The sequence below is a fragment of the Equus asinus genome, chromosome 26 (genome assembly GCF_041296235.1).
Source record: "Equus asinus isolate D_3611 breed Donkey chromosome 26, EquAss-T2T_v2, whole genome shotgun sequence".
Lineage (NCBI taxonomy): Eukaryota > Metazoa > Chordata > Mammalia > Perissodactyla > Equidae > Equus > Equus asinus.
The window spans coordinates 34,202,921-34,230,501 of NC_091815.1; the positions used below are offsets into that span (position 1 = coordinate 34,202,921).

The following is a 27,581-nucleotide window of genomic DNA, read 5'->3' on the forward strand; positions in this document are numbered from 1 at the left end:
CCCCAAAGCCCCAGGACATAGTTGTATATTCTGGCTGTAGGTCCTTCCAGTTCTTCTATGGGACGCGGCCTCAGCGTGGCCTGGTGAGCGGTGCCATGTCCGTGCCCAGGATCTGAACCAGCGAAACCCTGGGCCACCGAAGTGGAGCCTGAGAACTTAACCACTAGGCCACCAGCCGGCCCCTTGACTTTTAACTGTATTTAATTGTGATTAATTTAAACTTACATTTTCAAAACCAGATCTTCCATTCAGTTAGTGGGAAACCTTCAGACACGTTTGGAACAACTGGAGTACGTGAATCTACTTGTTCAACCGTAAATGTTATAAAATCTAAATAGAGATCGAGTATTTTTAATGAAAATTGTGTATGAACTGACATGCGCTGTCCTGAGAACATTTCAAAGCCTTACTCCAAAAAGGTAAAATACGTAATGAATAATTTTTATATTGTTTGTGTGTTGATAATATTTTGGAATACTGAGTTAAATAAAGTTTATTAATACAGTTACTGTCACCGGTTTCTTTTTACTTTTTTTTTTTTTGGTGAGGAAGATTGGCCCTGAACTAACATCTGTGCCCAATCTGCCTCTATTTTGTATGTGGGCCGCTGCCATAGCCTCGCTTGATGAGCAGTGTGTAGGTCCACACCCGGGATCCAACAACCAACCCCAGGCTGCCGAATCAGAACGCGGGAACCCAACCGCTATGTCTTTTTACTTTTTTAACGTGGTTAAGAAAAAGTTTGAAATTGCATATGGGGCTCGCTTTGGATTTCCGTTGGGCATCGCTGGTCCAGCCCGTAGACAGCGCTCGACACATCATTTGAATTGAATTAGCTGGCCGTTCCTGGAGGGGAAGAGAAGCCCTCAGCGTGTAATGGGGTGATCCTACCACAAGGGGGTGCTCGCACCCGGTTCAAATTCCTCTCTCCGGACCAGAGAGAGGCCCGCCCTGGCTTCCTACTGCCCCAGCCCGCCTCTCCCAGAATTGACCCTTTATCATAGCGGTTCCCGCGGTGGAGACCATTCTCCGAGACGCGAACTGGGAGATGAATTCGCGCATCCCTTCCTCTTCCTGCATCACCACGCCCTGTGCACGGGGCTGCCGTGTGCCCTAAGTAGGAGCTGCCAGAAGGGCCCTCCGGGTGGGAGGCAGCAAGGACCAGGGAGCACCGGCTTTGTCCCTCCGCCGATGCGGCCACGCCAGAGTACATTTTGCAAAACTCGGTTCAATGAAGCGCCTGCAGATCTCGCAGCCCGGCAACTCCACCCTCTCGGGGGCAGCGATGCTCCTCCGGCGCTGCTGATGGAGGCGGGGCCGGGTCAGAGGCGACGGGGGGAGCAGCGGGTGCCCGGGGGCGTCCGGGGCGGAAGCAACAGGCTGCACCGTGCACACGGCGACAGACATGCATTTGGCTGAAAACAGTGAGAAACGGCGAGACCTCCCACCCAATACCCTTGATACAAATTTAAGATTCTTGCATCCCAGCCAAAATTACACAGTGTGTAGGAACAGCTGCAAACAGAAGGATGCACAATGCTTACAACAGGAGGGCGGTTCGGGCAGGGGAGAAGGAGGAGGTGGTGAGGGCGAAATGGAATAAGTAAATAAGGACTAAATCCAACGCCAGCTTTCCTGTGAACCAGGTGGCCAAGGGGACCACCAGGGTGGGACTGCCTGAGTTTGAATTAATTAATTAATGGTTAAGCGCTGCCACTTGTCTGGCGAGTCTGGGGCTGGCTCAGAGAGAAGACAAATCTACGAGCAGTTCCCTCCAGCCGTCCTGGTGGGGCAGTGTGACAGTCACCTACTGCTGTGTAACAAATAACCCCAAAACGCAGTGCCTGAAAACAGCAGTAAGTGTTTGCTCTCTCACAGATTCTGTGGGTCAGGAATTAAGAAGGGGTTTAGGGGCCAGCCCTGTGGCCCAGCGGTTAGGTTTGCACACTCTGCTTCGACAGCCTGGAGTTTGCAGGTTCAGATCCTGGGTGCGGACCTACACACCACCCATGAAGCCATGCTGTGGTGTCCCACATAGAAGAACTAGAAGGACTTACAACTAGGAGATACAACTATGTGCTGGGGCTTTGGGGAGAAAAAAAAAAAAGAGGAAGATTGGCAACAGATGTTAGCTCAGGGCCAATCTTCCTCACCAAAAAAAAAAAAAAAGCATAGAAGATATTGTGGTAAAATATATCCAATATAAAATTTGCCGTTTTAAGCCATTTTAAGCATACAGTACGAGGGCATTAAGTACATTCACATCATCGTGCGACCATCACCGCCATCCATCTCTAGAACTAATTTCGTCTAGCAAACCTGGAACTCCATACCCATGAGCATTAACTCCCCATTCCCCTCCTCTCAGCCCTTAGCATCCGATATTCTCCTTTCTGTCTCTATGAATTTAACTCCTCTGAGTGCCTCATGTAAGTGGACTCATGCCATGTTTGTGTTTCTGTGACTGGCTTATTTCACTTTGCCTGATGTCCCCAAGGTTCATCCAAATGGGAGCATGTGTCAGCATTTCCTTCTTTTTTAGGGCTGAGTAATATTCCACTGGATGGATAGACCACATTGTCTTTATTCTTTCATCCGTCCACGGACACTTGGGTCGCTTGCACATTATGCATTGTGTCCTTTTCTGGATGTGTGTTATATTTCACAATAAAAGGGTTTTAAAAGTAAAATATTGTGCTGTGCTATCTGCTGAGTAAATAGCACACACACAGGTACTCACACACCCCAGTCCAGGCCTGGGCGTCGCCCTGAGGCAGAGGTGGGGCCCCTGACCTGTCTCCTGGGGCACTTCTGCCCTAGTTCAGGGACTGTCACACCCATGGATGGGGCACCGCCTCAGCCACCCGCCAGCTTCCTCTCCACTCGGTCACCTGCCCTGGGGGGGCTGCACCATTTCTGCTCAGCCTCTCAGCCCGAGGCGGCCTCCAGAGTCGGGGCACCACACGCCCTCCCCGCCCGGGGCTCCCCTGCCAGCAGCCGCCCCCCTGCCCACCCTCCAGTCACAGAGCCGGGCTGCTGCGGACACCTCGGGCCATCCGCCCTCTGCGACCCTGGAGCCTTCCTGTCCCCACTCGCAGTCCCGCACTTTGTTTCTCTCTCTTTTTGTGTTTCCCCTCTCTCTGGGTCCCTGTCTCCCTCTCTCTGGGTCCCTGTCCCCCTCTCTCTGGGTTCCTGTCCCCCTCTCTGGGTCCCCGTCCCCCTCTCTCTGGGTCCCCGTCCCCCTCTCTCTGGGTATCTGTCCCACATGTGAGAACCCTGAACAAAACCCTGAATAAACACTAGGCAATAGAGTTCGGTGATCAAGAGAATGGACTAGTGAGTACTTAATTAAAATGTAAAAGTTTAGAGTTTCAAAAGACACCATCAAGAAAGTGAAAAGTTGCCCCACAGGCTGGAAGAATATATTTGCAAATCACAGATCTCATAAGTGAGCTGTGTCCAGAATCTATAAAGGACTCTTACAATTCAACAATTAAAAGTGAAATAGGGGCTGGCTCCGTGGCCGAGTGGTTAAGTTCACATGCTCAGCTTCGGTGGCCCAGGGTTTCACCCGTTCGGATCCTGGACGCGGACATGGCATCGCTCATCAGGCCATGCTGAGGCGGCATCCCACATGCCACAACTAGAATTTGCAACTATGTACTGGGGGCTTTGGGGAGAAGAAATTTAAAAAAAAAAAGATTGGCAACCGATGTTAGCTCAGTTGTCAATCTTTGAAAAAAAAAAAAAAGAAATAATCCAGTTAAGAAATGGGCAAAGAACTTGAATAGACATTTCTCCAAAGAAGCTGCACAAATGGCCAATAAGCACACGGGGAGACGCTGAACGCCATTAGTCATCAGAAAAACCCAAACCACAATGAGATACGGTCTCACACCCACTGGGATGACTATAATCACAAGTCAGGTAATAATAAGTGTTGGTTAGAACGTAGAGAAACTGGAACCTTCGTGCGTTGCTGGTGGGGTGCAGCTGCTCTGGAAAACAGTCTGGATTCCTGGAATAGTTAGACATAGAATTACAGGATGACCCAGCAATTCCACTCCTGGGTATGTATGCAAAAGAAATGGGAGGACACATCCACGCAAAAACGTGTGCACAGATGCTCAGAGCAGTGCTATTCACAATCGCCAAAGGGTGGAAGCAACCCAAATGCCCATCAGCGGATGAATGGATAAAGGAGCTGCAATCCATCCACACAATGGAATATTACTCAGCCATGAAAAGGAAGGAAGTCTTGACAGATGCTCCAACATGGGTGAAAATGGAAAACAGTGTGCTAAGTAAAAGAAATCAGACACAAAAGACCACGTATTGTAGGATTCCCTTTATTTGAAAGGTCTAGAGTAGGTAAATCCATAGAGACAGAAAGCAGACTAGTGGCTGCCAGGGGCCAGGGGGCTGTGAGGATTGTGGAGTGACTGCTAATGAGTGCAAATTTCCTTTGGGCACCATGAAAATATTCTGGAGTTAGATAGTGGCATCAATTACACAATCTTGTGAATATACTAAAACCCACTGAATTGCACATGTTAAAATGGTGAATTTTATAGTATGTGAATTACACCTAAAAAAAGTTTCAAAAAAGGAAAAGAGCAACAAAAACGACCGTAAACTGTAGAGTCAAACTCCCAGCTCCGCTCCTTCGGAGCTGTGTGGCTTGGGGCGTCGTTCCCTCTCTGAGCCCCCGTGTTCTCGCCTGTCAGAGGAGGATGCGTTGGTGTCTCTCCGGTACTTTTGTTGGGAGGGGACAATGGGAGGATGAATCCAAAGTCCCTGGCACGCAGACCGTCCCATCAACCAGAACTGGAAGAGGCAGGAGAGGGATCCCGTCGGATCCACTTGGAGATTCCATGGAAGACTCAGGCCCTGTGGTCATTCTCTCCTCCTCCGCCTGCCGGGCGGTGAACTCAATTCCGTGCGGAAGTCACCACTGGCACGTGCCCTTTGACCCCGCAACTCCAATTCTAGAATTGCAGATAACTCCCCCATGAGCCCAAAGATCTAAACCCCAGGATATTCATGGCAGCCCCGCTCCTCACAGCAGAAGGGGATCTAATCGAATTGCTCATTGGGAGGGGACCGTCAGATCCACCCCAGGAAGGGGCTGTCAAATAAACAAATGTCATAGATGCTCATGATCACAGGTGAAACCCTCTTTGAGACACGTGATGGGGTGAAAAACGCAAGATGCAAAACCAGGTCTACACTGTGCTCTGCTTCTCCCTCCCTCGCTGTGTGACCTTGGGAAAATTACCTCACGTTTCTGAACCTCCATTTCCTCATCTGTGAAAAGGGATATTTATAGTCTCAAAGGTTACATTGAAGATTAACAAAACACGTGTGTGTGGGGGAAACTTACATAGAGCGCATAACAAGCGTTCAGACAACGTTAACTTTTAATATTAGGGTGGAGATCTTCTGTCAAGGGCCAGCCAGTAAATAGTTTCGGCTCTGCACACCATATGGTCTCTGTTGCAACCACTCTGCTCTCTTGTGGTGCAAACGCAGTCACAGACGGGGCGTCCGTGAACGGACCCAGCTGGGTTCCAACAAAACTGGAAATAAAACGGACGGCGGGCCTGTGGCCGTCGTTTGCCGACCCCCATGTTAGAGCTGAAAAGAGGCAGCTGCCTATTTCCCGGGGCTTCGCGAGGCCCTTCCGACCTTTGAACTCTTCTCCGCCACAGTCCTTATCAGGCTGCACTGTGCTATCAGTTTCTCTTTCCCTTCAGGGGTCCAGCCCTCCCCACCCCCAGACATTGAGCTCTCCCAGGGCAGGAGGCTTATCTGACTTCCCCGGGTCTCCAGAATCCAGCCTCCGTCGCCGTCCTAGGAGCTCAGGAGAAATATTTGTTGAATTCCTTCCTTCATTCGTTTATAGAGACAGCATGTGCGGCAACTATATGCCAGGCGCTATTCTAGACGCTGAGGCTACAGCAGTGGCCAACACAGACACAGACCCCCGGAGCTTATGTTCTAAATGGGGAGACTGACCATAAATAAGATAAACAATCAAAATAGATAACCTGCTAGACGGCGTTATGCACCAAAGAGAAGACAATAAAACAAGAAAAGAGGATCAGGGGAGAAGGGACCTGTTCCTAATTTTCATGGTACTGCCAGGGGAGGCCTCACGGTGAGGAAGTCCAGAAGGAGATGAGAGAGCCGGTCACAGGCTATCGCAGGGCAGAGGGAACAGCAAGTGCAAAGGTCCTGGGGCAGGAACGTGCCTGGCATTTTCAAGGAATAGCAAACAAAACCGGTGTGACAGACCTTGAGTGCACAAGGGACAGAGCTGAAGACCCAAGACAGGGTCCGAGGGGTGACGGGGGTGGGCGTGTGGGCCACATGGAGCACTTTGCTCTTACTCAGAGATGGGTGGAGCCTGGGGAGATGTCTTAGTCTGCTCAAGCTGCCATAAAAATTACCATGGACTGGGTGGCTTAAGTTTATTTCACATAGTCTGGAGGCTGGAGGGTCCAAGATGGAGGTGCCAGCAGGTCTGTTCCTGGTGAAAACTCTCTTCCTGGCTCACAGACGGCGGCTCCTCTCTCTGTCCTGTGGTGGAGAGCAGGCAAGCTGTGGTCTCTCTTCTTCCTCTTACAGGGGCACCAACCCCGTCCTGGGGACTCCACCCTCATGCCCTCATCTAAACCTAATTACCCCGAAGGCCCTGCCTCCTCATACCATCACAATGAGGGTGAGCGTTTTAGGGGGATACAAACATCCAGGCCCTAAGAAGACAGTTTGGGGCCGAGGAGGGACGAGATCTGACCCACATTTGAACAGGATCTTTCTGGCGGCCGGATGGGGACGAGGCTGTTGATGGAAGCAGAGAGCCCAGCGAGGAGGCAAGAGATGGTTCAGGAGGTGATGGGGGGCTGGACCGGGGTGGTGGCAGATGGCTGATGAGAAGTGGTGGCATCTGGAATATTTTTTTGTTTGTTTTTGCAAGATTGTCGCTGAGCTAACATCTGTGCACATCTTCCTCTATTCTGTATGTGGGATGCGGCCACAGCGTGGCTTGACGAGCAGTGTGTAGGTCTGCACCTGGGATCCGAACCTGTGAACACCGGGCTGCCGAAGCGGAGCATGAACTTAATTACTCGGCCACGGGGCTGCCCCTGGGATGTCTGTTTTATCCACTGCTTTATTCCCCGTGCCTGACCCGCAACATGTGCTCAATATCCATATTCATTGGATGAATGATGAGTGAATGAATTCATGAAAGAATGAGTAAATGCCGCAGTGGAGCAACCAGGACGCATGCTGGTCCTTTGAAGACAAGAGCAGAGCGTTAGAATCCTGGCTGTGTGGCCTTGGGCAGAAAACGTCACCTTCTTAAGATCCTTTGTGTGGACGAAAAACCTGTTTATAATGATCTGGGCCTGGAACCTAGCCGTGTTTTCAGCACAAACGCAAAATACTTCTTGCTCAGTTTGAGTTTCCGCCAACCGTTCCAGGCGTGTGGCTCTCGTGTCAGCAGGAGTTGACCGCCGTTTGGGAAAAATCTCGCATCCGACAGCAAAGCCACTGATGGTTTTTGATTGGATGATACGCGTCCACGGTCAGGCTGGGTTTGCAGCCGCCGCTCTTGTGGTGCTTGTACCATCCGTGTGCGCCCTGGCTCCTTCCTTATGTCGTCTAGGCCAGCGCTTCTCAAGCTTCCGTGAGCATCCAGCTCCTCTGGGGGTGTCGTTCAGATGCAGATTCTGGGGTCTGCGGTGGGGCCCGAGACTCTAAATTTCCCACAAGCTTCCAGGATTGGCTCTGCTGCTGGTCGGCGGACCACACTTTAGGAGTCAGGCTCAGGGGCGGAATCTCTCAACCTCGGCGCCACTGACATTTGGGGCCGGATGCTCATGGTAGGGCGGTCCTGTGCACGCAGGATGCTGAGCAGCCTCCCCGGGCCCCGCCCAGCGGCACCCCGCCGCCAGTCACGACAATTGTCTCCATCCGTCAGGGCTCCTATAACAAAATGTCACAGACGGGTAGCTTTATAAACAACAGAAACTTATTTCTCAGTTCTGGGGGCCGAAAGTCCGAGATCAGAGGGCCAGCATGGTCAGGCGAGGGTCCCCTTCGGGGTCACAGACGTCTCGTTGGAGCCTCACGAGGTGGGAGGAGTAAGGGAGCTCTGTGGGTCTCTCTCATAGGGATGAATCTCAGTCATGAGGGCTCCGCATTCATGACTTCATCCCCTGACAAAAGCCCTACCTCCTGCAACCTTCACCTTGGGGATTTGGATTTCAAGAAATGAGTTTGGGGGTCGGCCCGGTGGTGCAGCGGTTAAGTGTGCACGTTCCACTTTGGCGGCCCGGAGTTCGCCAGTTTAGATCCCAGCTGCGGACATGGCACCGCTTGTCAAGCCATGCTGTGGTAGGCGTCCCACATATAAAGTAGAGGAAGATGGGCATGGATGTTAGCTCAGGGCTAATCTTCCTCAGGGGAAAAAAAAAAGAAACAAATGAGTTTGAGTGGCGGCGGGGATGCAACCCTTCAGACCACAGCAACAATCAAAATTGCCTCCAAACATTGTCAAGTGTCCGCTGAGCGACACGAACCCCCCATTGAGCATCGCTGATCTAACGTGACTAGAAAAAGTTTGACAACCTCTGTGCTAGAATGTTCTTAGCAGGCCTATTGGAATAACCTCAAATGGGAAACAGCACAAACACCCATTCACGGTCGGATGAATAAACAGATAGTGTCCTGTTTGTAGGAGGGGATGTCATCCAGCAGGGGTTGACAAACTTTTTCTGTTGAGGACCATGCGGTCTCCGGTGCAGCCACTGTAGCATGCAAACAGCTGTTGACAGCAGTAAATGAGTGTGCGCGACGGTGAGTTCCAATAAAGCTTTCTGTATACAAGCAGGTGACAGGCCAGATCTGTCCCCCGGGCTGGAGGTCGGTGACGCCCACCGTGCAAGAACGAGGAGAAACAATCCAGGACTGAGAACACGTGGACACACTGTGTTAAGTGAATGGAGCACAGACTGTGCAATTGCACTTGTATAAAATCCAAGAACAGGAAGAGCTGGTCTTCCGTGTTAGAAGTGGGGACAGTGGTGGCCCTCGGGCGGAGGGGAACAAGGAGGGGTTTGGAGGCTGGGCCGTCCTGCTTTTTAATCTCGCTTCATGAACACACTCCCTTTGTGCTAATTCACTCATCTGTGCACCCAGGATGGGAGCCCCTCTTTCGTGCGCAGGTCCTTCCACATAAGGCCGGCAGGGGCGGCGGCTGCGGCGGGTTGAGACCTGGCAGGGCAGCTGGCGGACACCAGAGGCGCCCCCACCACGACCTCTCGCTGGAGGCGGGAGATCTGACAGCTCGTAGGCCTCACAGCTGTTGGGGCTTCTCAGTGAATTCGACACGGCGGAAAACATTCGCAGATTCTCACGAGGCCCGCACCTCCCTGACCTGAGGCCTTAATCTCACCGGTTTCAAACGGGGAAATGAGCAGGACAAAAACAAGTGAAACACCTCTGAAATGCCAAGGGAAATGTCACAAATGCCAGGCGGTGAAATTCATGTCTGCCACTCATGCGAGACACCTGTCCTTCAGGCAGTGACTTGAGTGTCCCCCACGCCAGGAGACCTTCCTGGGCCGCGTGAACTGAAGGAGCAGCCCCTCGCCCCACCGCTTCCTGTCCCCCTTCTCTGCTTTCTGTTTTTCATTAGAATTTGTTAGGAGTCGAATCGTGTGCCCCCCCACCTCCCCACCAAAAGCTATGTTGATGTCTTAACCCCCAGGATCTCAGAATGTGACCTGATTTGGAAATAGGGTCCTTGCAGAGATAATTGGCTAAGATGAGCTCATGCTGGAGCAGGCTGGGCCCCTAATGCAATGTGACTGGTGTCCTTATAAACAGAAGGTCATGTGAAGACACAGAGACACACAGGGAGACCACCACGTGACCACAAAGGTGGAGGTCAGAGTGACGCAGCTGGAGTGATGTGGAGGAACACCAAAGGTCGCCAGCAGCCATCAGAGGCTAAGAAGAGGCAATGAAGGGGCCCGCCCGGTGGCATGGTAGTTAAGTTCGTGGGCTCCGCTTCTTTGGCCTGGGATTCACGGGTTCGGATCCCAGGTGTTCGGACCTAGCACCGCTGGTCAAGCCACGCTGTGGCAGGATCCCACATAAAATAGAGGAAGATTGGCACAGATGTTAGCTCAGGGCCAGTCTTCCTCAGCAAAAAGAGGAGGATTGGCAGGAGTTAGCTCAAGGCTAATCTTCCTCAAAAAAAAAAAAAAGAAGAAGAAGGAAAGGTTCAATTAATTCCAGCACCTGTGGGAGGTAATCGAGCTTAGTGGACAGGAGGACAGTCTCACAGCTACCAAATCAGAGAAGCAGGCAGCCAAGGCTCCGAGGTTGAAAATTTCTGCCCCCATCATGCTTCCATTCCCTGCTCTCAGGGTTCATCTCCTCTGTACTCTGAATCCCCTTGCTCAGCAGTTTTTAAATTTTATCACCACCTGATATTATATCACATGTTTTATTGCTCATTTGTTCATTGTCCAAGGTGGGATCCAAGAGGAGAGAGACTCTGTCCCGTCCATGGCAGTATTCCCAGAGCCTAGAACAGTGCCTGGCGCACAGTGGGTCCTCAAAAAATTTGCATTGGATTTTTGAAAATGCAAACTCTGCAGCAGAGAAGCCACAGGCTCGAGCCCCAGCTTTGCCCCTGCTTGTTCCTCTCTGAGCCCATTTCCACGTTGGTGAAATTGAGATCATGACACCAAGGGGGCTGAACAAAGATGGCGCAGGAGAAGCATTTGCCACACAGGGCTCATTTTCCTTCTTTCTTTCTTTCTTCTTCTTCTTTTTTTTTTTTGGTGAGGAAGATTGGCCCTGAGCTAACATCTGTGCCAATCTTCCTCTATTTTGCATGTGGGACGCTGCCACAGCACGGCCTGATGAGCGGTGAGTAGGTCCATACCCAGGGTCCAAACCCGCAAACTCCAGGCAGCCCAAGTGAGGTGCACGAACTTAACCACGATGCCACAGGGCTGGCCCCTCATTTTCTTTTCATTCTTCTTTTTGAGATAATTTCAGACTTCACCGAAGAAGTGTTAAGAATTCCCATATATTCTTCTCCAAACGTTGACGCCTTCCACAACCATGGTAAACTGATCAAAACCGTGAAACTAACCTAGTGACATGCCTATGAGCTAACCTACAGACCTTCATCAAACTTCACCAATATCCCCCACTCACGTCCTTTTTCTGATCCAGGAGCTGGTCCAGGACCTCAGGAGATGCTGAGTTGTCCTGTCTCCTTAGTCTCTTCCGATCTGTGGCAGTTCCTCAGTCTTTGTCTTTGACGACCTTGACACTTTCGAGAAGTTCTGGCCATTTATTTTGTAGAATGGCTCTTGATTTGGGTTTGTCTGATGACTTCCTTATGATGAGGTTCTGGTTATGCTGTTTGGACGGGAACAACATGGAAGCGATGCCACATCTTCCTTGGTGCGTGACATCAGGAGGCCAAGGATGTCGGCAGATCCTGTTACTGATCATATTAGCTTTGGTCACTTGCTAAAGATGCTATCTTCCTAGTTCCTCCCCTGTATTCTTGCTATTTTTCACACAGGGTTCATCGGATGTTAACTATTATTAATATTTTTTTCCAACACACATGTGCTGAAGACCTACTATGTGCCAGGCCTGGTTCAAGATACTGTGGCCACCAAGATGAGTAAGATTTTTCCTCTCCTGGAGGTCACACTCTCACCAGGAGAGCTGATGGTGGGTCAGAAAGTCACAACAGAGAGAGACCAGGGGGGTGACCAAGGCCTTACGGGGCACTGCAGGGGCTCAGAGGGTGTGCACTGATCTGTCAAAGGCAGTCAGGGAAGCCTTCCTGGAGGAGGGGATATTTGAGTTGGGCGTTGAAGGATGAGTAGGAGTTCACCGGGGTGGGGATGGGAATTCTGGGTAAAGAGAGCAGTGCTCGTGCAGAGATGAAAGAGAGCATTTTCAACACTAAGCTGAAGGGCTGGGAACTGAGGCCATGGGGATGAGCGAAGGGCTTGGGGCAGAGACGGTGGCAGGGGCTCCCATCTGTGGGGGGCGGGCAAGGAGGATGGTGCCCCTGTTATCTAACCTGGTGGCTGGATGAGTGGAGACACCAATTACCACGAGGGAAAATGCAGCCGGGAGAGCAGGTTTGGCAGGGAAGACAATGAGCTCTGCTTTAGAGATTTCCTCCCAGGATGGCTGGCGTTTACGAAGTTAATTCCTCGGCTGTTTGGAAAAGAAAGTGCTTGGCTGGAGCGTCTTTCTTGCTCCTCCTGTTTTTCTGGGAATAAACACAGGTTGGATAATGCAGCCGAGAAAGTACCTGGCACTCGGCAGGTATCATTAGCTGGTGGTTATGTGTGTATTTTCTTAATGTAATGAGCACTTACCGAGTGCCAGACGATTATTATTACGGCTCGCGGTTTTTTCTCGTTCTCACCTCTCCTTTCTCTCCTCCTTTCCTTGTCCCCGGTGGGAAGGCAGTCGTCTGGGCCGATAGCACGTCGGTGCCGTCTTAGCACAGGCAGTCACTACCGCAAGACACAGGTGGGTTTCCCTCTAGATCCTTCTAGAACTTTCTGCGATGATGGAGATGCTGCACGTGCGTGTTGCTGACGTGGCACAGCCACCAGCCCCGTGTGCCTGTTGAGCGTTGAAACACGGCTGGCGAGACTGAGGAACTGAATTTTCAGTCTTATTTAATTTTAATTTATTTAAACTAAAGTGGTCTCAGGTGACTAGTGTCGGGCAGTGTGATTCTAAAACTCGGCCTACGCCCCAGGAAGTGTAAAAATTTATCATTATCCCCAAAGGCACAAAACCTCAAGGACAGCTGAGGGGGCAGGGGAGAGGGGAGAAGAATAAAGAAGAGGGGCCAGCGGGGAACTTTCTATGTGGATGAGGGGAGTGTGAACTGAAGTAGTCAGATAAAAAAGGCCCTCCTGGAATTCAGTAATAAAAAGGCAAACAGGGGCCAGCCCTGTGGCCCAGCGGTTGGGTTTCTGCATTCTGCTTCCGTGGCCTGGGGCTCGCCAGTTCAGATCCTGGGTGTGGACGTACAAACGGCTCATCCAGTCGTGCTGTGGTGGTGTCTTGCATAGAGGAACCAGAATGACTCAGAACTAGGATATACAACTCTGTACCAGGGCTTTGGGGAGGAAAAGAAAAAAGGAAGATTGGCAACAAATGTGTGCTCAGGGCCAATCTTCCTCACCAAAAAAAAAAAAAAAAAAAAAAGGAGGCAAACAACTCAATTCAAATATGGGCCAAAGATCTAAACAGACGCTTCACAAAGGAAGAAATACAAATGGCCAATGAGCACATGAAAAAAAATTGCTCAGCATCATTAGCCATCAGGGAAGTGCAAATTGAAATGACAATGTGACACAACACATCTACCATGATGGCTGACATTAAAACGACTGACAGTGTTAAATGTTGATGAGGAGGTGGAGTGACCAGAACCCTCTTACACTGCTGGGGAGCATGGAAAACGTAGGCAGAACAATGTCCCCCCAAAATGTCCAGGTCCTAGTCCCCAGAAGGGGTGAACATTACCTCACGCAGTAAAAGGGACTTTGCAGACGTGACTGAACGAAGGATCTTGAGTTATGGAGACGATCCTGGATTATCTGGATGGGCCCTGGATGTCATCACAAGGGTCCTTATACGAGGGAGGCAGGAGGGTCAGGGTCAGACAAGGAGATGAGATGATGGAAGAAGAGATTGGATGGATGAGCCCACGAGCCAAGGAACAAGGGCAGCCTCTAGAAGCTGCAAAAAGGACGGAAACCAATTCTCCCTCGGAGCCCCCACAAGGAACGCAGCTCTGCGGACCCCTCGATGTCAGCCCAGGAAGACCCGTTTCAGACACCCGACCTCCAGAACTGCAAGATAAGAAATTTGCACTGTTTTAAGCCAGTAGGATTGTGGCGATTTGTTACAGCAGCAACCGGCAGTTCATACAGCCACGTTGGGAAAAGATCGGGCATTTTTAAATAAATTAAACCTACGCTCTGACTACGAAATTCCACTCTTGAATAGTTACTCAAGAGAAATAAAACTACGTGCCCACAAAAGACTAGTACAAGAATACTGACAGCATCTTTATTCCTAATAGCCTCAAACTGGAAATACGACAGGTGCCCATCAACAGGAAACTGGATAAACCGAGAGAGACATCCATGCAGTGGAATAGTACACAGCAATAAAAAAGGAACAAGTTACCAATTCGTGGAACAACATGGATGAGTATTAAAGTCATGATGTGGAGTGGAGGAAACCAGACACAAAAGATCACCTAGCCTAGGATTTTACTTATGAAAAGGTCTAGAACAGACAAAACTAATCTATGGTTATAAAAATCAGAAACGGAGCTGCCTGGGGTGGAGATGGAGGGAGGGGGCGGCGGGGATCCAGAGGGAAGGAGCAGGAGGTGACCTTCCTGGGTGTGGAAACGTTCTGTATTTTCTTAGTGTACTTCGTCAGTCTACTGATGTCTGCAAATTACTCTAACGAGTGGATAAACTGCAGGATTTCACTTTGCTGCTATTGACATTTGGGGCCAGATAATTCTGTGTGTGTGTGTGGAGGGTGAGTCCTGTGCGCTTAGGATGTTGATGAGCATCTCTCCCACACACGCAGTTTGTGGCAATAAAAAATAAATGTCTGGGGGCTGGCTCCCTGGCCTGTGGTTAAGTTTGGCTCGGTCCGATTCAGTCGCCTGGATTTGGTTCCCAGGCTCAGACCTACACACCACTCGTCAGCAGCCATGCTGTGGCGGCGACCCACGTACAAAATCGAGGAAGATTGGCACAGATGTTAGCTCAGGGTGAATCTTCCTCAGCAAAAAAAAAAAAAAAAAAAGGAAGAAAGAAAAAGAAAAAATGTCTATTTCCAGACATTGTCGAATGTCCCCATCCTAGGGAGGGGGCAAATTTGACGCTGGTTCAGAACCACTGAGTTAGAGGGAAGGATAAATGGATACATACGGAATAAAGCAAATCTAGGAAAACGGTAACAATTGTAGATCCTAGCCAACGGCTACTCGTGTATTCATTGCACACTTTTTTTTTCAACCTTTCTATATGCTTAAAATGCTTCGCAATAAATATTAGGGAACAATGCATCTGCCCCGGGATCCAGCAACACTCTCTAGTGTCCACCCCGGGGAGAAAAACGACTGGTCTGAGTTCACAAGAAGGCACATATTAGAACATTCGTTTCCCCTTCGTTTCCTTGTTTATCCTTCCTTGTTCGACACTGAAAATCATCTAAATGTCCATCGACCGTGGATTGTTTAAAATAAACTCTGATGCATTCGCGTTAGGGATTCTGTGCAGCTTATCTTTGGCTCCTGTTTTGGAAGAGAAAGATGCGAACACACTGACGCAGGGAAATCTTCAGGACGTGTTATCGAGGGCGGCACCGCACGTGGACACAGGCGACCGGGGCTCCGAAGGTGCCGAGGGGTCCCAGGCGCAATGGGTCCTGATTGCGGTGGGGGTCACACTGATGTCAGCGCTGGTCAGAAAGGGGGCTTTTTACCTCCCGTAGAGCAATTATGAATATATCTCTGATAGGATTATATATTTGCATATTCATTGCACTTCAATAAACCTGACTTAAAAAAAAACTATTCAGAGGAGGAGTCTGCAGATTTTATCAGATGCCAAAGGGAACGGAGGCAAAGGGAAGAGTCCTCGGGTCTGGGATGGGAGGCTCCCGAGGGTCCGGCTCCTGCATCACTTGGGCAGGAAGGGCGTTCCGAGGAAGGTCCAGCGGAGCCTCAGAGGCGGGTCCCTGGGCGGGTGCGCCGTGCAGGAGGCTGGATTGCAGGGAGCAGACGAGGGAGTGGTAGGGAGGAGGCTGGAGGTGGGTTGAAACCAGATTGGGACTCTGACATATAGGGTTTCTGGGCTGTCACCAGCTCTTATCACAAACAGCCTGTCATATATTCGTTAATTATACATCTGCCTTATCTGCCCTCCCAGCCTGTTTCCCACTCAGGTGGGCAGACAGCTCTGGAGGCCCGAAGGACACTGGCCGCTATGCCGGGCTCTGAGGAACCCCGGGTGAACAGACCCTGGTCCCTGCCCTTGAGGAGTTCCCGGCCCAGCGAGGGAGACGGACAGGTGAGCAGGAGGTGTCGATACCTGGGGAGGAGGCTATAACGGGGGTGGGTGGGAGGGTGGCCACCAGCGCCGGTGGAGCTCCCAGCTAGAAATCCTGGAAGGCTTCCTGAAGGAAGAGGCATTTCCCAATGTCCTGAGGTCGGTCAATCTCGAAAATAGTAATGATAGTAATAGCTGCCAATATTTCTTGAGTGCTTGCAATGTGCCGAAATCACTGTGTTAAGTCCAGGACAGGAACAAATTAATTTAACCCTCCCGCAACTCTATATGGTAGATGCTTTGATCCTTATCTCCCTTCTGCAGATTAGAGAAATTGAGGCTCACATTCTATTCCCCATTCCCCAAAATGCTCCTGCTCTGGTTGGGAAGACAGTCACGGGCAGAGTCTCGATCCAGTGAACTTGGGCTGTAATGGTGGTGGCAGAAGGCATCGTGGGAACCGAGCAGAGGGAGGGACTGATTCTGGCTTGGGTTGAGGGGCCCGGGGAAGCCTTTGGAGCAGAGACGCCCCCTGACACAGATCTTCACAGGGGTGGAAGTCAGGCGCATAGAGTTGTGTCGTATTTTCAGTTCTTATCTATCATTTGTCTATATCCCTTTGCTTTATTTTTTCTTTTTCTCTTTAACCTTCCAACCCCACTCCTATTTCCTCCCCAGAACCCCAGGGACAAACCCCAAAACACATTTAACATACTTGCACCCTTGAGTATGCATAAACATTTGCAGACCAGACAGTGTTGCTTTGTGTTAACTATATCTTCTAAATCGATACGAAAGATAAATTGTATCTTTTGTGTGTGTGTGTGAGGAAGATTGGCCCTGAGCTAACATCTGTTGACAAGCTTCCTCTTTTTTATTTATTTATTTATTTATTTTTTTGAGGAAGATTGGCCCTGAGCTAACATCTGCTGCCAATCCTCCTCTTTTTGCTGAGGAAGACTGGCCCTGAGCTAACATCCGTGCCCATCTTCCTCTACTTTCTATGTGGGACGCCCACCACGGGGTGGCTTGACGGGCAGTGCTAGGCCCACGGCCGAGATCTGAATCCGCAACCCCGGGGCCGCCAAAGCAGAGCCCGCGAGCTTCACCACAATGCCACCACTGGGCCGGCCTCAATAAATTGTATCTTTTAAAGTGTGCTGTAGACCCGGTTTTGTTTCTTACTTTTTCCAGCCAACACTTTAGGATCTCTCCGTGTTCCCATCTGTAACTCTGATTTGTTGCTTGCTTCTGGAACAGCATAGGGGATCCACTCCCTTTTACTTACTCGCTTCTCAAGGAGCAGACCCCGTGGTTGTCTCCAGGTCCCCACTCCCACCCGCAGTGCTGCCTTGGGCATCTTTGGCTGTGTCCTCGCGTGTCCCCTGTGCATGTCTTCCTGTGGGTGCTACTTAGAAACAGGATTACAGGGACACAGGACCAGTGCGTGGTTAATGTCACAAAACTCCGTCTGATCATCTGAGGTGGATCGTGAGGCCCTCGCAGTGTTTCCCCAGCAGAGAAGGGTGGAGAAGGGAGCAGCCGGAGCAAAGTCTTGAGAGAGTCCACGATGTGTCCTGGGGTCAGGAAATGACAGGTGGACCTCCCCGAGGAGTGGAGCCTGCCACGGAACAGCCGTGTAATAAATACCTGGCTGGCTTGGTTTCTTTTTAATTTTCTTTCCTAAAAAGGAAAATCGTGTTGTTGTGGGTGGCAATTTGGCGACATCTATTAAAACCTTAATTGCGTTCTACGCTTTGACTCAGAAATCTCTCTACATGAAGAAGCAGGAAGAAAGATGTCCTCTGGATTGTCATTCATAAAGGGGAGAAATGGGGAAAACCATGAAAAGCTCCATCAACAGGAGAGGGGTCAAAGGCACTGCCCACTGTGACTGTGGAATACTATGCAGCTGTGAAAAAGATCGAGGTGAATTTAAACAGGAGCACACAAAGTTCCCCGAGATGTATTGGGGGAATATGCAAGTTGCAATTCAATATATCAAGTATTATCCTTTTTCCCAAACACAAGAAATCAGAGGGAATAATTCTCAGTTACTAATCTCTCTATGTAAATCAGAGGTTTGCAAACTTATTCTGTGAAGTCTCAAATAGTAAATATTTTCAGCTTTGGGCGTCACACCGTCTCTATCATAACTTCTAATGCTGCCCTTTAGCATAGACAATAACAATAAGCCAATGAGCATGGTTGTGTGCCAATAAAACTTTATTTATAAGCACAAGCAGTGGGCCCCCAATGTAAATAAGCAGCAGGTGTTTTTAGAAGAATCTGCACCAAAATATTATCAGGGCTACATCTGGAAGGGGAATTGAGAAGGAAGGTGCGGGTCAAGAGAAATGTTATTACCTTCTTGATAGAATTTTTTCTGCCTTATGTAATTAAAATGGTTTGAATTCGAAAAGGAAATGTGTTAAAAATAGCTTTGGTGGACTTTTCTCCCTTCCTGATCGTAACGTAGTGATTGTCGTTTTAGAAAACGCTGGCATCACGTAATAGGAACGAGGAAATGAAAGTTCCCCGTCACCTTCCCAGCTCGAGCAGAATTTCTCAAAGCGTTTATTTCATTCGTGTGACAGATATTCGTGGGGTACTCACGTGCAAGGAACTGTCCTAGGTGCTGGGTACAGAGCAGTAAATGAAGCAGAGTCCCCGTCCTCTGAGGGGCTGACATTCCGTGGTCAAAGAGAGACAGGCCCAGTGGTGTAGTGGTTAAGTTTGCACACTCTGCTTTGGCAGCCTGGGGTTTGAGTGTTCGGATCCCAGGCACGGACCTAGCAGTGATCGTCAAGCCATGCTGTGCCGCATCCCACATGAAATAGAGGAAGATTGGCACAGATGTTAGCTCAGGGCCAATCTTCCTCACCAAAAAAAAAAAAAGAGAGAGAGAGAGTGAGAGACAGACAATAAATAACAAACGCAGTGAATAAGTAAATCATAAAATATGTTGGAAGGTGCTATGGGAAGGCAGAATCAGGAGAGCAGGTGAAAGGGGTCAGGGGTACCCGGGGACTGGTTGTGAGGTTAAACAGCGTGGTCAGAGGAGGCCTCAGTGCCAAGGTGACATTTAAGCAATGACTTCAATGAATGGAGGGAGTCAGTTATGGGGATATCTGGAGAGAGGTTTCCAAGTAGAGGGACCAGCCCGTGCAAAGGTCCTGAGGTGGGAGCATGCCGGCTGTGTTCGAGGAACAGTGAGGAGGGTGGTTTGGATAGAGAGGCATGAGTGAGCGGGAGAAGGTAGGAAGTGAGGTCAAGGAGGGGACACAGGGGGCCACATCCTGCAGGGTCTTGTAGACCTGCTGAGGATTTTGCTTTCATTCTGAGTGAGATAGAAATCAGGTGAGGGCTCTGAGCAGAGGAGGGACATGAGCTGACTTGGGGAACAGACCGAGGGAGGCATGAAAAAGAAGCAGGAAGACCAGGCAGGAGGTGACCACAGTGGTCCCAGCTGGACATGGTGGGGATCAGGCCAGAGTGGTGGCAGTGGGTGTGGCAACAAGGGGTCAGATTCTGGTTACTTTTTGGAAGTCAGGTTGACAATATTTCGGGCTGGCTCAGTGGCGTGGTGGTTAAGTTCATGTGCTCTGCTTCAGTGGCCCAAGGTTCACAGGTTCAGATCCCGGGTGTGGACCTAGCACAGCTCGTGAGCCATGCTGTGGTGGTGTCCAACATAAAATAGAGGAAGATTGGCACAGATGTTAGCTCAGGGCCAATCTTCCTCACCAAAAAAAAAAAAAAAAATGTTGACAATACTTGCTGACGGACTGAACGGAAGAGATGAGGAGAAAAGAGGAATCGAGGATGATGCCAAGTGTCTTGGCTCGAGTATGATCGAGAACCACCTGCCACAAGACCGTCCGAGGGAAATTGTGACCCTGTTGTTTTCTTTTTCTTTTCCATTTTGTGTAATTAAAGTGGTTTTAGTTCAAAAAGAAAGCGATGTTTTGAGAACAGCTGTAGAGATCTCCTGCATCAGGTCTTCCACGAGTCTGCAAGCGGGGCGCTGGCTGGCCTGTGGCCTCATCTCACGGCTCGACCGAGGAAGGATCTGCTTCCGTGCTCACTCTCGAGGTCGTTGGCAGGATTCAGTTTATTGCAGGCTGTTGGCTGGAGCCCACCCCTCCATTCCTTGCCAAACGGGCCTCTCCCACCTGGCAGGTTGCTTTGTCAAAGCCACCGAGAGAGAGTCAGTTTGCAAGATAGAAGTCCCAGTCTTTCATAACCTAATCACCAAAGTGACACCCCGTCCCTTTTGCTGAATTCTATTTGTTAGAAGTTTCTTCCATTCACAAAAGGGAGAAAAACAATAGTACCTGGCTTGGGAGTTAAGTGATTCCATATATATATATGTATGAAAGGACTTATGATGCCTAGGATACAAGTATCATAAAGTACTAATGATTGTTATCCGGCCAGCCAGGAGGAGTCAGAGAAGTTTTCTCAGAGGAGGGAACTTTTGAGTTGGGTTTTGAAGTATGAGTGGGAGCTCACCAGATAACAAAAGTCATCCTTCTGTTCATTTGCTCAGTCAACAAACTTCCCCTGAGGCATCCTGTGTTCCAGATCCTGTGCTGGGAGATCCCAGGAACCCAACGTGAGTCTGACCCCGACCTTTGTGGAGCTACCAGCCTCGGGATGGGTCAGATTCAAGCCTTGTCCTCTAGGGGCTCCAAACTGGTGGAGGAGGCAGAGAGGGATCCAATCTAGTGTGATCAGGACAGTAGCAAAGAGAGGAGTAGAGTGGGCAGTGGACCCCTAGAAGGTCGACACTGGGCCAAATGAGATGTCAGAGGTGCAGACCTTTCCCCTGGCAGACCCTTCACACAGAGGCACCCAACACACCAAGCCCCACAGTCAAATCTGCGCCACCCTATAGGCAGTGATGCTGTCGGAGGCGTCTACCTCGTGGACCTCCGGCTCAGAGACCCGCTTCATACCTTCTCACATGCACAGCACACATCTCTGCTCAGCCCTAAAGGGGCTGCTGGTCTGTAAATGTGCCAGCAGAGAGCTTATTCCACTCCGGTGATCAGAGCATCCGCAGGAGAGGAAGCGGACAGCGGCAGGGCACAGGATGGGGCTGGACGGAGACCCGGGGACCTTCTACGCGCGGCCAGCGCAGACTGGGTCTCGGGAAGCCGACCTGGAGTCCCCCGGGGTGGAGAGATGGAGACGGGGAGCAACAAGCAGAAGGCACAGCTTGTGCCAAGGTGTGGAGGCACCAAAGACCATTTATCCATCCGTCCATCCATCCATCTGTCGATCCGTTCATGCATTGATTGATTCTCCCTCCCATCTGCCCGCTTATTTACTCATTCATTTTGCATCCCCTCCATTCATTCATTCACTCATCCATCCATCCAGTTATCTAGTCCCTCCTTCGTCTGTTTATTCGTTTCCTCCCTCGGTTACGCATCCATCCATCCATTCCACTCATACGACCCTTCCACTCTGCTGTCACCTCCTCAGGCAGCCTTCCCTGACCCCCCATCTAGAATAACACCCCAGGCCCCTTCCCTCTCTTACCCTCCTTTCGTTTTTCTCCCCGGCACTTGTACCCACTTGCCATTGTGCTCCGTGATTATGTGCTCGCTTGTTCGGTCCGTATCCATCACCAGAACCCGTTCATCCCCTCAGCAAGTGTTTGTGGAGTATCTGCTGTGTGCCAGGCTCTGTCATAGGCACCGGGAACACAGCAGGGGACCAGACAGACAAAATCCCCATCCATGCAGAGCTGACACTGTAGTCGGGAGCATCAGACAACAAACAGTAAAGGTGATAAGTAAGTTACTGGAAGGTTGGAGGATGCTGAATGTTGTGGCAAAAGACAACACAGAGCAGGGGAGGGGGTATCAGGAGTCCGGGGGAGAAAGGGTGATCAGGGAAGGCCTCATGGAGGAGGTGACAGCCGTGCAAAGACTGGAAGGAGAGGAGAGGGCCAACTGGTTATCTAAGGAAAGAGATTTCCAGTAGAGAGAAAGGCACGTGCAAAGGTCCTGAGGCAGAGCTGAGCCTGCTGTGTCTGAGAAGCATTGAGGAGGCCAGTGTGGCTGGAGCTGAGTAAACAAGGGGGAGAGAGTGGGAGGTGAAAGTAGGGAGGGGGCCAGATAGTGTAGGGCCTTGTGGGCCCTGGGGAAGATTTTGCTATGACTCTAAGTGAGACGGGAGTCAGGGGTGGACTCTGAGCAAAGGAAGGATAGAACCTAACTTAGGTGTGAACAGGTTCGCTCTGCCTGCTGTGTAGGCGTAGATTAATATTTGAGTTCTGTGAGGGCTTGGATGTCTTTGTTCCCTCCATCTCCTCAGCTTCTGGAACAGGGGTCTGCAAACCACAGCCCACGTGCCCCATTGTCCTCCCACCTCCTGTTTGTGTAAATAAAGTTTTATTGAGACGCAGTCGCACCCACTCACTTACATATTCCACTCATTTACATATTCCACTCATTTACATATTCCACTCATTTACATATTCCACTCATTTACATATTCCATTCATTTACGTACAATCAGTGCTGCTCACCTGCTGCAGTGGTACCGGGGGTCGTTGCAGCCGAGACCCTCCAGCCCTCCAAGCTGAAACTCTTTAGGGTCTGGCCCTTTACAGAGAAAGTTTGCTGACCCCTGGTTTACAATAAGGCTCGGCACATAGAGGGCACTCGGTCCAGATTTCTTGTTGCAGCACTGAGCCCGTCACTCATCCATGTCCCACACGAGGCCGCCAGCTCGCTCTTGTCTCGCAGCCAGTCCCAGCTCTGAGTCACATGCAGGCAAACAACAGCCCAGTGACCAAAAATAAAATACTGGAACCATTCAAATCTCTGCCTCAGAGAAAGGGCTCAGGCAGGGTCACAGCGAGGACCCACCGTGAAACCTGACGGACGCTTGGTCCCTCTCTTGTTTCTCTATTAAAGACTCGGGCCCCCTTCGCCCCCACCAGGCGCGGAAGCTGCTCCTCCAACTTTTTCCTCACCCCAAGATCCCCCCAAACTCTCTTCCACGGGGCAGCCCCTCCTCCCCAGCCCTCTTGTTTTCTCCCCACTCAGCACCAATGTTTTATTTTTGTACATGATCTTGGCTCCCCGCTGACTTTTTTCCAAGCTCTGGAGCCTTGACTGCCCGGGGTTCAAATCCTGGGTCTGATGCTTTCTAGCTGTGCCACTCAGGGCAGCGTTCCCTCGACGTCCTCCTCTGTAAAATGGGTCTGACCTTAGCACCTGCCACGGACCGTTATCGGGAGGATTGTGGGACTTAAATGCATATAAAGGGCTTAGAACTGTGCCAGGCACATAGTGAGCCCTCAGTAAATATCAGCGACTATTAAAGTGCCTAGCACAGGTGTCCAGTTCCTAGAACACCCTCAACAAGAGGAAGCTCGAGGTCATCCTTCAGTGATGTCACCAATTTTTCCATAGATTGAGCCCAATTAGTGATGTCTCCAGTTTAGACTCTTGGTGGGAAGGCTGACATCACTAGTTGGGGGGCAGAATTGACCCTGGATGGGGTTGATGACATCACCTGTTACCAGGCAGAAGATGGTTACAATGTGGTTGCCAGATCCTTCTTTCCTGTTTGAATTTCTGTTGGGTGCCAGGCCACATTCCTCCCTCAGGGCCAGCCCGCAGGCACAGGGGATTTTGATCAGTCTGAGCCCCCATTTTCTATCAGCCAAATGAGGGTAATGAAAGTATCCATCTCATAGGATTATTCAGAAAATCCAATGAGTTAATACATACAGAGGGCACAATGTCCAGCACACAGTCGACACTCAATAAACAGCACCTCCTGTTATCTTCAGGCTCCCACAGAGGACACTCAGGTCAGATTCACAGGGCCCTCAGCTCTGTCTTGGTTTAAAAGTACAGACTCAGGGGGCTGGCCCCGTGGCCGAGTGGTTAAGTTCACGCGCTCCGCTGCAGGCGGTCCAGTGTTTCGTTGGTTCGAATCCTGGGCACGGACATGGCACTGCTCATCAAACCACGCTGAGGCAGCATCCCACATGCCACAACTAGAAGGACCCACAACGAAGAATATACAACTATGTACTGGGGGGCTTTGGGAGAAAAAGGAAAAAAATAAAATCTTTAAAAAAAAAAAAAGTACAGACTCAGGGGTCTGACCTACTGTAGTCTGAGCACAGATCTGCCAACAGGAGCAGCCAGGAGCTGCTGGGCGTATTGCTGGCCAGTCGAGTCGGGTAATAATGGTGCCAAGCTCACAGGGCTGGCATGAGGAGGCATTGAGATAATGACGGTCACATCCTCAGCCTGCAATCAGAACTGAGGCATGTGAGCTGTATTATCACCGTAGATGCCCTCGGAAGGTCCTCTCCTGCCCGGAGTTCAGTCTCCCTATCTGCAAAGAGGTGGGCAGTGGCCATGGCAGCCTCAAAGCCCCTTACCCACAAGGACTCTCCTTTGCCGTTGCTGAGCGAACGCGTTGGGAGTTGGGTGTTCACGTTTGTGTCGGTCCTCAGCCCAACGCCAGCTCTCTCCTCCCATCTCTGTTTCCCGTCTCTTACCTCTCAACCTTCCCCTTTCCCTTTTTCTGGCTTCTTTCCCTCGTTCTAGACTTTCTCTCCCTCTCTCTCTCTCTCCTGCATGCTATCAGAAGGCTGTTGGGAGGGCAATAAATAACAACAGTAATAATAATCATTATTTGTTTATTTAGCATTTTCCTGATGTCAGGACGGCACTAAGCTCTTTGCGGGCATTACCTCATTTAATTCACACAGTACACGAACTTGTTACTATTGATTCAACACACACTTTTGAGTGCCTACTGTGTGCCAGGCCCTGAGGATCCAGCACTGAACAAAAGATAGGTTATTCCCATCATGGGACTTACATTCAAGTAGGGAGACACACAGTAAACAGATAAACAAATGAATGCACACTACTGGTGCTATGAAGAGGAACAAAGCAGGGTCATAGAAGAGGGAGTGATGAGGGGAACTGTTTTATATAGAATGGTCAGGAAGGGTTGCCTGGAGGAGGTGACATTGGAGCAGATCCAACGATGGCAGAGGGAGACTACCTCTTCCTCCCTGGGGGAAGAGCATTCCTGGTGGAGTGAACGTCAGATGCAATGCCCTGAGGCAGGACCACGCCTGGGGAGTGTTTGAGGAATTGAGAAACAGCCAGAAGGCCAGTGTGGCTGGAGCTGAATGAAGCGGAGATGGGTGGGAGACGAGATCAGAGAGGGCACGGAGGCCACATGGTGCAGGGCCTTGTGGGCCACGAGGACTTGCGCTTTTAGTCTGAGATGGAGCCACGAAAAATTCTGGGAAGAGCAGGAGCGTGGTCTGAATAGAATTTGACAGGCTCCCATTGGCAGTGGACTGTGTGTGTGTGTTGGGCGAGGACGAGGGTGGAGGCAGAGAGACCGTCATCCCCATTTTACAAATGCAGAAATAAATGGAACCTCAAAAAAGGCTGGCAACTGCCCACGCTCACACAGCTGTGGAGCAGCAGAGCCGCGTGGGCAGGCTGGGTAGGGCTTGATTCATGTGCAGCCCCCCAACTCCACCCCCACCCCCAGCCGCTGGAGCCTCAGAGTACACCTACAAAAGGGGGATATAGCTCCAAGAGCAATGGTGCAGGGCTCACCAGCAACAGGCTGGCTTCAGACGTGCACACCACGTTGGGGTCGCGTGCAGCCTTTGCTTTGTGACCTTGGGAGGTTGCCTGGCTCCCCTGAGCCTGTTTGCCCATCTGTAAATTGGGAAGCATTAACCAACGTTTGGGTGTAGCATGGTGGTTAAGAACACACATTCCGGAGTCCCATTTGAGGCAGGGCCCGAGTCCTTGCTCTGCCATTTGCCAGCTCTGGGACTTTCGGCAATTAACATCCTCTTCCTAAGCTTCGGTTTACCTCATCTGGAAGATGAAGATCTTAATAGCACCCATTCCAAGCGCGTATCGTAAGGATCGAATGAGATCATGCAGGTGAAGCGCTTAGGACAGCTCCTGGCATACACCAGGCACTCAATCAATGATCCTCGTTATTACGGACAGTGTCGCCCACACCTCCCCGGTGGGTGAGAGGCTGGGAGAGTGCCTGGTACGCGGTCGGCGTGCGACAAAAGTGAATTCTCTCTCCCTTCTCTCCTGCCCGCCGGCTCCCGGGGGACCCAGGCATTCCGGCCTCCAGCCGCCCCCCCACGCCGGTCCTCAACAAAGGCCCCCATTCATGCCTCGGGCACAAAGCGGCCCATTCACCGGAGTCCCTTGGGCCTCCCGCCCCCCGGCTGCCCCCCGCGCCTCGCCATTGGTCGCACCGGCTGCCCGTCAGGCCTGGGGTCCCGCCCACGGCCGCGCGGCGGGGCTCCGAGCCCCAGCGCGGTTCTTTTCCCACGGCTGGCACTCTCCGCCAACTTCTGATTGGCCCCGCCCGCCAGCCGCTCCTCTTGATTGGCGGGCTCGTCCCCCCGGTGGGCGGGGCCGTGGCTTGCCGCAGCGGGCGCCGATTGGCCCCTGCGGCGCTCGTGTGGGCGGGGCGTTCCCGGCGGGCCCGCCCCTCGTTCTCCCCCAGGCCGAAGCCTCGGGACGGCCCTGGAAGCCGGTGAGCGCCGGGGGGCCTGGTGCCCGTGGGAGGCGGCGGAGCGGGACGGGGCCCGGGGCGGCTGGAGTCTGGGGCCGCGATCGAGGCCCCGGGGGTCCGGCGCGGGCGGCGGGGGAGGGGCGATGACTCGGACTCTCACCTTGGGCGCCGCCGGACGGCGGCGGGGGGGCGGGGCGGGGCGTCTACACTCGCTCAACTCGAGTTCCTACTGTGTGCGAGGCCGGGTCGGGGTCCTCACGGGCGGCCCCGGGTGTGTTCCGCAGAAAGGGAAACTGAGGCTCGCTATGGGACCTTGGACGCTTTAATACCTGAGTCATCGCCTTCGATCCCCGGCCCCTAGATGACAGTGTCTGTGTTCTCACGTGTCAAAATTGCGGATCAGAGACAGGGGTCGGGACTGGCAGAGGCGGAGGGGCGGGCAAAGACATAATGGAGCGCCCATGGTGTACTCGGGCGCTTTTATTTTTATAACTAAATAGTTTCCTTTAATTCTATTAACTGGAAGTGGGTTATAGGGTACCCATTATACAGGGAGAGAAAAACAGGCTGGAGAGAGGCGGTGACAGCAAGGGGACCGCGTTGAGAATAACACTTCGGAGACCAACTGTGTGCTGGGTCCCTTAAATTTACGCCTTGGTCCCCCAGGGAAGGCTGTGGGCCCGATGGCCTAGGTGGGGAAGCAAGTTCAAGAGAGTTACCAACTGGGAGGAGGAAACTGACATCTGTGAGGACCTGCTACTCATTGTCCCCAAGCCCCGTCGTTAGAATGACAGAAAACAGTCTGGGCTTGAATCCCAGCTCCCGCTCTTGCTGAGTCTGTGACCTTGAGCACGTTACTCT

General features: G+C 51.2%; 1 protein-coding gene across 6 annotated transcripts in view; it reads left to right on the plus strand.

Annotated features, from left to right (window-relative positions):
• The first annotated feature begins 16,024 nt into the window (after positions 1 to 16,024).
• MYH14 (myosin heavy chain 14) overlaps positions 16,025 to 27,581 on the plus strand; it is a 96,303-nt gene continuing 84,746 nt past the window's right edge. For 2 of the 6 annotated variants that reach the window (XM_044758811.2, XM_070498312.1), the window contains exon 1: positions 16,026 to 16,181. In XM_044758811.2, coding sequence (XP_044614746.1) covers positions 16,098 to 16,181 — 84 coding nt within the window. In that variant the 5' untranslated portion in view covers positions 16,026 to 16,097. Of the gene's footprint in view, positions 16,182 to 20,709; positions 20,776 to 26,610; positions 26,742 to 27,581 lie in introns of those variants that run through there. The other 4 variants (XM_070498314.1, XM_070498317.1, XM_070498318.1 and 1 more) reach the window with 4 other exon arrangements.